Below are 10,632 nucleotides of genomic sequence, written 5' to 3'. Positions count from 1 at the left end.
ATGATTAAAAACTCATCTGAAATCCCAAGAAAACTATCATTAATTTTTTTCTGGATAGCTTCCAGTCCCCCTCCGCACATGTACATGTAAGAACATAGACCTTGCTCCCGCCCACCCCTGGCTAACATGTTCCTACTAAACTCACTTTTAAAGCCCATGTGTCTGTAACAAGAACTTCATTCTTTTGTCAACACAAGACCCATGTGCTTGAAACTCCTTTTCCTCTTTCTTTGAGTTTTACGCTTGGACATCATGAAAGGAAGGACAGGAGGAACTCAAGAGGTGTCCACACAGGGTGGATTTCCCACAGAAACATCATTATGAAGGTGTAGACAACAAGCACTAGGTTGGATTATGCAAATATTCTAAAAGGTCTGGAGCACTGCCCCGGCTGGTGTGGCTCGGTGGGTTGGGGATCATCCCCAACACCAAAAGGCAACAGGCCTGGGCTGTGGGCTCGATCCCTGGTGGGGCGCGTGCAGGAGGCAGCCGATCAATGTTTCACTCTACATAGAAGTTTCTCTCTCTCTTTCTCCCTTCCTCTCTTTCAAGAATCAATCTTTAAAAATATTTTAGCCCTAACTGGTTTGGCTCAGTGGATAGAGCGTCAGCTTGCGGACTGAAGGGTCCCAGGTTCGATTCCGGTCAAGGGCATGTACCTTGGTTGCGGGCACATCCCCAGGAGTGGGTGTGCAAGAGGCAGCTGATCGATGTTTCTCTCTCATCGATGTTTCTAACTCTCTATCCCTCTCCCTTCCTCTCTGTAAAAAATCAATAAAATATATTTTAAAATAAATAAATAAATAAATAAATAAAAATATTTTAAAATAATAACACTACTAAATAAAAGGTTGAGAACTGAACCAGGGTGCAGCACCACTGATTCTCTTGCGGTGATGGCTGCGTGGACCACGTTCCTGCCCTGGCCCAGCGGATCTCCCTGGTAGTGTGTCACCTCTTGGGTCAGCTTTCCAATCGTGTGAAAGGAATGCTTGTGGCCTTGGCTTTGGCTTTGGCGTGGAGTTGGGGAGCATGTGTGATTTAAACACAGGCGGGCAGTGCAAGCCCTCTGACAGCATCCACTTTCATTTCCCTCTGGCTCCCCTGGCTCTGGGCCTTCTAAACGCCTGCACTGAATATGATCACTGCAGATAATGCACGAAGCAATGGCGTCTCCTTAAATCACCTCGACAGAGTGCCCGTGCGTCTCTGTCCACCCACCACGGATGGCTCTACCTGGCACGGCCATCACGTTTACAAACCATCTCTCATGAATTTGTGGGTAGTTTCCCCAGGATTTTCCTAAACGTACACATTCTCTAACACTGTTTGGTAGAGGTGGAAGGTGAATATATGTGCAAACCGAGTTGAGTTGAATAAGCACATATAATAACATGCTTTTGTCCTACATGAACTTTTAGGCTAGCCCTAAATTATGGAAGTATAGTCACAACAATTCACAACATAGAAACACAACTATCAGCCCCGGCCGGGTAGCTCAATTGGTTAGAGTATCGTCCCGATACACCAAAGTTGTGGATCCGATCTCCAGTCGGGGCACATACGGAAATTAAGCAACGGATGCATAAATTACGTGGAACAACAAATCGATGTTTCTCTCTCTCCCTAAAAAACAAACAAACAAAAAACAATAAAATTTTAAAAAGAAACAATCTTTCAATCAGGACAGACAGAGCCTAAACATTGGACATGGGAAAACAACGTCTTTATGAAGTGAAAGGTAAAAACAAAGATAATGATTTTCCCCCCAAAAAAAACTTCCTGATTTTTTATTTTTATTTCTTTTTTAAATATGTTTTTATTGGCTTCAGAGAGAGGAAGAGAAAGGGAGAGAAGGACAGGAACATTAATGATGAGAGAGAATCACTGATTGGCTGCCTCCTGCCTGCCCCCTATTGGGATTGAGCCCACAACCCAGGCATGTGCCCTGACCTGGAATCAAACCATGATCTCCTGGATCCTAGTTGACACTCAACCACTGGGCCACGCTGGCTGGGCACTTCCTAATTTTTTTAAAAGCTTTTACTAACGTACCTTTTGCTCAAAGTTCAATCTTTTTAAAAAAAATATATATTTTATTGATTTTTTTACAGAGAGGAAGGGAGAGGGATAGAGAGTTAGAAGCATCGATGAGAGAGAAACATCGATCAGCTGCCTCCTGCACACACTCCACAGGGGATGTACCCACAACTAAGGTACATGCCCTTGACCGGAATTGAACCTGGGACCCTTGAGTCCGCAGGCCGACACCCTATCCACTGAGCCAAACCGGCCAGGGCTCAAAGTTCAATCTTAATGCTCATGCTTATTCCCCAGATACATGTTATGGAAGTACATGTGCAACTTCAGTGGATGCGTTACCTGAAGCGAGTGTCTCAAATACCTCGCTGTATAGGATTGCGCACATTGGCCACATAATACTTACCTCTCCAAATCCGCCTTTTCCTAGAACTCTGTAATGTCTAAATGTTTTCTTTGTTACTGGCTGCCTAAGTAATAAAAAAGAAGTTTCAGGTCTCACATCACATTGTTACTTTAAAGCAGAAAAGCCCACCGAGCTCTGGTCCCAGACTTAGTTATGGAGCCCAACTGGTCTAGGGGAGGGCAGGGTGCCTGTGCTTGGGGACTGTGGCCCTCCCGGGGACAGCTCTCAGCTGCACTCAGCAACAAGCACACGGAACATTTTTCACTGAAAACACGGATGACAGATGCAGAATGGTCCAGTTATCTTTACTCAGGAAAGACAAGTTTGCAACTCGCCCACATGTGAAGTATTATGTATTCCCAGGACCCCCTCAGGCCCGTCAGAAAGCTGCTGAGGAGAGAGGACGGGTCTACAGCGCGCTGTCCTTTGAAAAACCGGACATCTCGAAAAACATGTCTGAACTAGAACTGGAAAAGTGGTCAATCTATATACAGTATGTCCTCGGGTGACGTCGGAGATCCGCTCCTACGGCGACGTAATGCGATTTTCGCCGTAAGTCGGAACCCACCTACATAAACACCTACGTCACTCACATGGAGCACAGACACAGCAGTAATGAAGGGAAACCGTAAACAAAATTTAAAAGAAAGATAACAATTCCTGACCTTTACTTGTGGTAAATAAATAATAAAAAACATAAAGCACATATGTACATACGTCAAAATGACGGAACTTTTTTTATAAATAAAGGGGCGATGGTGACATAACCACGAAACGATTGACCAACCCAGCCGGTAGGTATGACATGCACTGACCACCAGGGGGCAGACACTCAAAGCAGGAGCTGCCGAGCGGCAGCAACTTTGCAGAGTGCCCTCTCGCACTCTGGGACCCCTTGTGGGATGTCGGACTGCCGGTTGCGGCCCAAACCCCGCAAGCCAGGTCCAGGGACCCCACCTGCCGGAGGGACCCCACTCACTCCGCAGACGCCCTTTGAGCCCCAGCACCGCCCCAGGTGCGGCTGGCCGGGAGGGATCACGGGAGGTTGGCTCCAGGGCGTGTCCGGTCCATCTTGCCCAGTCCCTCCCCGCTGGCCACCTTCTAATTTCCTTTCAATGTGCACGAATCTGTGCACCAGGCCTCTAGTCAATAATAATTGTAGCCCTGGCCGATGTCGCTCAATGGTTAGAGTGTTGGCCCAAACACTGAAGTGTCAAGAGTTCGATTCCCAGTCAAGGGCACGTACCTGGGTTACAGGTTTGATCCCCGGCCCTGGTTGGGGTGTGTTCAGGAGGCAACCAATCAATGTATCTCTCTCAGGTCAATGTTTCTCTCTCTCTCCTCCCTTACCCCCTCACTTCCAATCTCTCTAGAAATCAATGGAAAGAATATCCTCACTCCTCGGGTGAGGATTAAAAGTAAAAATAATAACAATTGTAATAACAAGACTAGTGGCAGCTAATACTTTGTGAGCACTTACTCTGTACACGAGACTAGGAAGGCTAAGCACTTCACACACATTTCTCAGGCGACCCAGGCATCTAGTGGCGTGGGTCATGCGCACCTCGACTTACAGAACCAGGACCTGAAGCTCACAAAGGCTAAGTCACTTGCCTGAGGTCACACAGCTGCAGGAGGCCGCACAGCTGCAGGAGGCTAGCACAGCTGCAGGAGGCCAGCACAGCTACAGGAGGCCAGCACAGCTGCAGGAGGCCGCACAGCTGCAGGAGGCCAGCACAGCTGCAGGAGGCCAGCACAGCTGAAGGAGGCTAGCACAGCTGCAGGAGGCTAGCACAGCTGCAGGAGGCCGCACAGCTGCAGGAGGCCACTGGAGGCCAGCACAGCTGCAAGAGGCTAGCACAGCTACAGGAGGCTAGCACAGCTGCAGGAGGCCGCACAGCTGCAGGAGGCTAGCACAGCTGCAGGAGGCCAGCACAGCTGAAGGAGGCTAGCACAGCTGCAGGAGGCTAGCACAGCTGCAGGAGGCCGCACAGCTGCAGGAGGCCACTGGAGGCCAGCACAGCTGCAGGAGGCTAGCACAGCTGCAGGAGGCCGCCCAGCTGCAATAGGCCAGCACAGCCTGAGACCCACAGCACTGTATGTCTGTGACCCTAGGACATGCTTTATTTTTCTAACTACTGCACCAAGAGGGCTGACAACCATTTAAAAAAGACAGAACAGAGTCAAGTGAATGAGAAGAAACTAGTAACACACATTAATAATCTCTGTACAGAAATACCACATGAAGGCCAAGATTTCCAAGAGTACTTTGACAGATGGAAAAGTATACATCAATCAGGGTGAGTATGAGAAGTTACCATTGTTTTCACTGAATCTTAAGTGAGAACATACCTTTCCAGCCATTTCCACTGTAAAAATCGAGAAAAATATGGGCTCTCTTGGTATTCTTCAAATGGCTTTCCACTTAAATAGCGATGGACAACTCTAGAAGAAGATGGCGTGCAGTTATACCTGCTTCCTTACAACACGGAAACAGCTGTGTTAGTGCAACAGCAAGCCCTGGGCATGGGAAAGCCTGTCACACACACACTGCTCAATACTGAATGCGAAATTACAGGAGTCACAACAGGCTCCAATGCTATCAGTGAAAACGGGAAGGGAAGATTCAAAAGAAATGAAATCAATTTACCCTCCCAAAGTCAGAGGTTCTTTTTATGTATATGGACATCAGAGAAGTACTTTATAAAAACAATCTATCAGTAAAAAGACAACAGTTTAAAACATATTCAAACTGTGTGTGCACACATAGGCATGTATATTTCCGGAGGGAATTTAAACATTTTGTAAATAAAATGGAGGAATGTCTAATTGGTAATAGTCACAAGGCAGAAAATGTTAATATGTGACACACCTGTTGTTTTAACACTGGAAATGAAGCAATCAATTATTTTACGTGACACACTTTCTCAAATTTTATGCAACTGGCCATTTATAACTCTATTTTGAAGGAATAAAATGCTCCCTTGGGGCAGCATCTCTCCCTGTCCTGCTGAGTGGGCTGCAAGCACGCGCCGATGCTGCAGGAACACGCTGCTGAGGTCCCCACAGGCCGAGCCCTCTCAGGGGAGCTGGGCAGCAACGCTGCATTTACAGTGACACTGAGGCCGCACGTATTCTGAACCCCATCCTCCCAGAGGGCTTTCCAGAGGCTGCAGTGCGGCAACGCCGCGGCTCTGAGAGTGGGATGCTCGTGTCTTATTTTAAGAAGCACGACCCACATGAACAAAAGCTCTCCGGTCCTCCACGAGTTTTAACACCTTTCGTACCGCTCAGGAGTTTTCTCGTGTTTCGCGGGCCATCTGTTAAGGACCGCTCACGAGTGTTCTCGTTTTTCACGCCCATGGAAAAAGGAGCGAATCTAGATACTTATGTAAGTTTTGTTTGGTCCCTCTTCATAGAGGAAAATGTTTTACGCAGTACCATACGTTAAAAAAGTACTAGGAACTTTAATTGTTTGTTTTTGTAAATAAAAGTGTTATAATTATTGAAAAACAACACCTAAAGTGCATTATGATGATTTAAATAACGTGCAGTTTGCCCAAAAACGTGCGGTCCCTGGCGTATGTCTTAGAGATTTCTATGCGGTGCGCAATGTGTTAAGAGCGGACCAGGTCCTGAGAGAAAGGTCTGAAACGGCCGCTATGTTCAATCTGAGAACTAAACGCTGCTCCGGAGACTTCCCGGGCCTGCTCCTCACTTCCTCATGGACAGGCTGCTCCCGGACGCTGGGGGCGCCTTCCGCGCAGGAGCAGGTGGGCAGCTCAAATGCAAAGCTTTCTGAACGGGTTAAAGGACTCGATGCCGCTGTCAGCTACATCGTCTGTATCAAGGCATTTAAGAATTTCCATGAGAAGCACAACACAGACAGCAGCTTATTCTACAGGGTGAGGCAAAAGCAGGCTTACAGCTGTTCATATGGAAAATCATACAATAATTAGTAAATAATAATACAAGACTAAACTCTTTCGTATACTCCCCGCTGGAAGCCCAGTTTCCCTCACCTGTATTATATCTGTGTATTTCAGAGTCTGTATAAATCAATGGCTACCATCAACCTACCAGCGCTTCTCAATTTCACTTCTGCCTCAAAACAGGGAACTGCTGTTCGGCTCTAGTCTGGGAAATACAGCGACCGCACACATTTCAAACCATTATGACATTTGAAACTGCACAGCCCTGGCCGCGTTTCCAGTGGTTAGTGTCAGCCTGTGAAGCAGAAGGACCTTGGGCTCGACTCCCAGTCCAGGGCATGTACCCGGACTGCACGTTCGATCCTGGCCCTGGTCCGGGTGCGTACAGGAGGCAGCCCATCGGTGTGTCTCTCTCATATTGATGTTTCTCTCTCTTTCCCTTCCTCTCTCTCTAAAATCATTAAAAAAAACAAAACATTTTATGGAAATCTTTTCATCCCAGACACCAGCATTTTGGAAGGCTGAGCAGAGAGCCAGGAGCCGGCAGAGTGCTGCCACCACCCTGGCCCTCCCATGTGGCTGCCTCCGTGGGTCCCTATGCAAGTGCACTGACGACTCCTCCCAGTGGAAGCGGCATTTCATTTCGACAGCACTCTGTAGGAACGGTCTCAGGCCCAGAAGCCTCCTGCAGGCCCGTCTCAGGGCGAGCCACAAGCGATGGGCAGGGTGGGCACAGCCCCTTACCTGACACATTCCTTGAACAGCTCTTTGGAGGGGATCTCCTTCAGTCGCAGCCTGCACGCTCTCACAACGCGGGCAGGAATCCGTGGTAAAGGGGCTGCCGTGTTCTTTACAGCACAAACCAAAGACATGAAATTAGTGATTTCACAACTTACCAATTATGAGCAAGACCTAACGCTTATTGTAAAAAATGAAAACACCAAGGACATGAGGTAAGTCTAGGTACCACCGTCACTCTGCCCAGCCTCATCTCCCAGGGTTCAGAGCGTCACCTTTCCCCGGGATATCAAAACAGATACTGCACCCCACGTCACAGCATCACTCACACAACAGCCAGAGGCAGGCGCGACCCAGCGTCCGTGGGTAGATGCGTGGGCCAACGAAGTGTGGTCCACCCGTTCAAAGGGCATTATCCAGCCTTGAATGGAAGAGGATTCTGCCACCTGCCACACATGAATGGACCTTGAGGACAACTTGCTAAGTGAAATATGGCAGTCCTGGAAGGGCAAATTCTATAGGACTCCACTTATACACCGTCCCGACAGCAAATTCATAAAAGACGAAAAGAAGAGTGGGTGCCACGGGCTGGGGAGGGGGGAGGAGGGGCTGCTGTTTAATAGGGGACAGGGTTTTAGTTTCGCATGATAAAAAATGTTCTGGAGAGAATGTAGGTGACGGCTGCACAATGGGAACGTACTTAATGACAAATTTTATACAGTTTTTATCACAATTAAAAATGCAAACATACACACAAACGCTCAGAAATACACACACTTTTTCCTCATACAAATGGAATAAAAACTATGCATAGATGTCCCTCAATTTATGATGCAATTATGTCCCAACAAATCCATCCTAAATTCAGAATATCGTAGGTCAAACCTACCTAACACGGTAGCTCAGCCAAGCTGGCCTGAACCGTGCTCCGAGCACTGACATCAGCCCACACCAGGGCAGCTGTCTTCCACTGCCTTCCCTCTCCTCACAGAGGAGACACGGGGGAATTTTGTAGACATGATGGGACACGGAAACACAAAATAAAATATCCAGAAAATGCTGACAACACAGCACACTGTAGAGCAGATGTGGGGAACCCTTTTTCTGCCAAGGGCCATTTGGATATTTATAACATCACTAGAGGCCTGGTGCACGAATTCGTGCACCGGTGGGGTCCAGCCAGCTGCCCTCTCCCACACCCCATTGCCCTCTCCCACCCCACATGGGGTGATGGGCCAGCTGGGGGGAGGGGCCGCGGGAGAGCAAATTGGAGGCGGGGTTGGCGGGGGGCAGGGCCTGGAGAAGACCACCTGAGCTGGAGCTGAGCATGGTCCCCTGGCTTCCCAGGGAGAGCGGCCTCGGCAGGAAACAGAAACCACCAGAAGGCTCTGCGAACACCCCGAGCTCCCTCAGGCCAGGCGGACTCACAGCTGGTGTCTCCGCGGGCACATGAGACACAGCCCGGCACTCGCCTTGGTCTGTTGGTCAAACCATCAGACACTTGTTCCCCTTCTTCTCTCTGGGCCCTGACAACACACGCGGGCCCCACCATCAGCCGGAAGGGAGGCCTCAGACCACTGGGCCGCCGCCTCCTCGGACCAGAACACATTGCTGTAGCGTCTTCATTCTCCCCTAAAACATGCCCCGCTGCTCCTCTGCAGCCGGAGGGACTGAACTAAGGAACCAAAGACGAGTTTCCTCTGAGGCGGGATCCACAGGGAGCCGCTGGTGGCGAGGCCCCTCCCAGGCGGCTGCCTGCCCCCCACGCTCGGGGAGCTCTGAGCTGATCTGTTTCCAGCGGTGCCTGGTCCCGGGCGGCTGGCTCACAGGGTTTCTCTCCGCTGCCTTCCCGGCCTCCTGAGCAGTCCCCTCCGGCCGGCACCAGGCGCTGTCGTTAGAGCCGGGACTCGGAGCGAAGGAGCCGCACCCCCACCCGCTTCTCAGTCTCGCCCGCGTGGATCGGGCCAAAGCCCGCTGCCCAAGACTGGCACCACATGGGGAGGGTCGCAGCGGGGAGAGGGGCGCCCTGACCTGCCAGCCTTGGTGACGATCATCTCGATGCCCAGCTGACTGAATTCGTCCCACAGAGCCTTCACCTCAAGCTGCGCTCACACTGGCCACCTTCACCTTCTTCATCGGCGCCTTGGCGGCTGCCGCGCAACTGGCCACAGGGCCCTCTGGCTCAGCCGCAGCCCCAGCGGCTGCACGTCATAGCAACCGGTCGTTCCAGTTGGTCTTTCTGCCGCATGGTCACTGGGCTTTTATTATATAGATTCCCGGGCCATACAAAATCATCACCTTAGAATTAGCTGCTATATTTGGTCAAACATTTAATTAACTCACCCCCAATGCCTGGCAGAGCCAGAGCACGTGATCTCACGGGCTTACATGGCCCTCAGGCCACATGGCCCCACTCCTGCTGCCGAGTGTCAGCTGTTGACCCTGTGATCGGTGGCACCATGAGAGCTTCGTCCAGCATGTCCCGAGCCAGAAACGATCAAACTGCGAAGTGCACTCCACGACCTGCCTAGCGCTTTCGCACACGGGAGGGCGGGAAAGCCGCGAGTCGGGGCTGCCTGCAGTTGTGTGTACTGATGCTGGGAGCGACCGTGCTCTCTGGTGGCCGCCTGGCTTGGCAGAGTTCACCTGCCTATGGAGCGTTCCAGTCAACAGCTCTCTCCTCTTCCCACACCACTGCCACCAGCACCTCTGCACACCGGTGTGACAGGATCGAGTCCTAGAAGGAGAACTACCAGCTCAAAGGACCCACGTTTTAAATGTTGATATTTATTACAAAACTGCCTCCAATAGCGCGTGTCGCTCACTCCACGCTCCCTGTGTGCCAGTTCCCCATTCCCTTCACCCCCCTCCCGAGGACTCTGGGAGAACACATAACAGAACTGCTGTCCAGCTCATGCTCAACTGCACGTGTAATTTGTCAGCAGAAAGGAGGCGTGCATTGTAGACTGATTTCTGCCTGTGGTATTCCTGCTACCAGAGCAAAACTGTGTTTCCTGTCAGTCAGACCAACTATTTCAGCAAAGTTGAACTATTAATAGAAATATACATTGAGAAAACTCACATTAAAAAGATTTATTATAATTGATCATCATGATTACTAGCTGTCATCTAAATGATCTAAAACAGGGGTCCTCAAACTTTTTAAACAGGGGGCCAGTTCACTGTCCCTCAGACCGTTGGAGGGCCGGACTATAGTTTAAAAAAAAACTATGAACAAATTCCTATGCACACTGCACATATCTTATTTTGAAGTAAAAAAAACAAAACGGGAACAAATACAATATTTGTATTTGCACGTGGCCCGCGGGCCGTAGTTTGAGGACCCCTGATCTAAAACAAGCCCTAGCCAGTTTGGCTCAGTGGATAAAGCATCGGCCTGCATCCCAAAAGGTCCTGGGTTCAATTCTGGTCAAAGGCATGCACCTTGGTTGCAAGCTCCTTCCTGGCCCAGGCCCTGGTCAGGGCTCGTGCTGGAGGCAACCAATAGATGTGTTT

At 49.8% G+C, this 10,632-nt stretch overlaps 1 protein-coding gene across 23 annotated transcripts in view; it reads right to left on the bottom strand.

The window, feature by feature from the left end:
* The window catches only part of GRK4 (G protein-coupled receptor kinase 4), a 46,346-nt gene that overhangs the window by 21,625 nt on the left and 14,089 nt on the right, over window positions 1-10,632 (bottom strand). For 11 of the 23 annotated variants that reach the window (XM_023745383.1, XM_023745379.1, XM_023745386.1 and 8 more), the window contains 4 exons: window positions 7,446-7,562; window positions 7,123-7,226; window positions 4,799-4,921; window positions 2,447-2,510 (listed from right to left, as the gene is read on the bottom strand). In XM_023745383.1, coding sequence (XP_023601151.1) covers window positions 2,447-2,510; window positions 4,799-4,921; window positions 7,123-7,226; window positions 7,446-7,562 — 408 coding nt within the window. Of the gene's footprint in view, window positions 1-2,446; window positions 2,511-4,798; window positions 4,922-7,122; window positions 7,227-7,445; window positions 7,582-10,632 lie in introns of all 23 variants that reach the window. The other 12 variants (XM_023745385.1, XM_023745390.1, XM_023745388.1 and 9 more) reach the window with 6 other exon arrangements.

This window comes from Myotis lucifugus, unplaced genomic scaffold (assembly GCF_000147115.1).
Source record: "Myotis lucifugus unplaced genomic scaffold, Myoluc2.0 scaffold_540, whole genome shotgun sequence".
NCBI lineage: Eukaryota > Metazoa > Chordata > Mammalia > Chiroptera > Vespertilionidae > Myotis > Myotis lucifugus.
The sequence above is the reverse complement of the archived record's forward strand: the minus strand, read 5'-3'. Positions and strand labels throughout refer to the sequence as shown.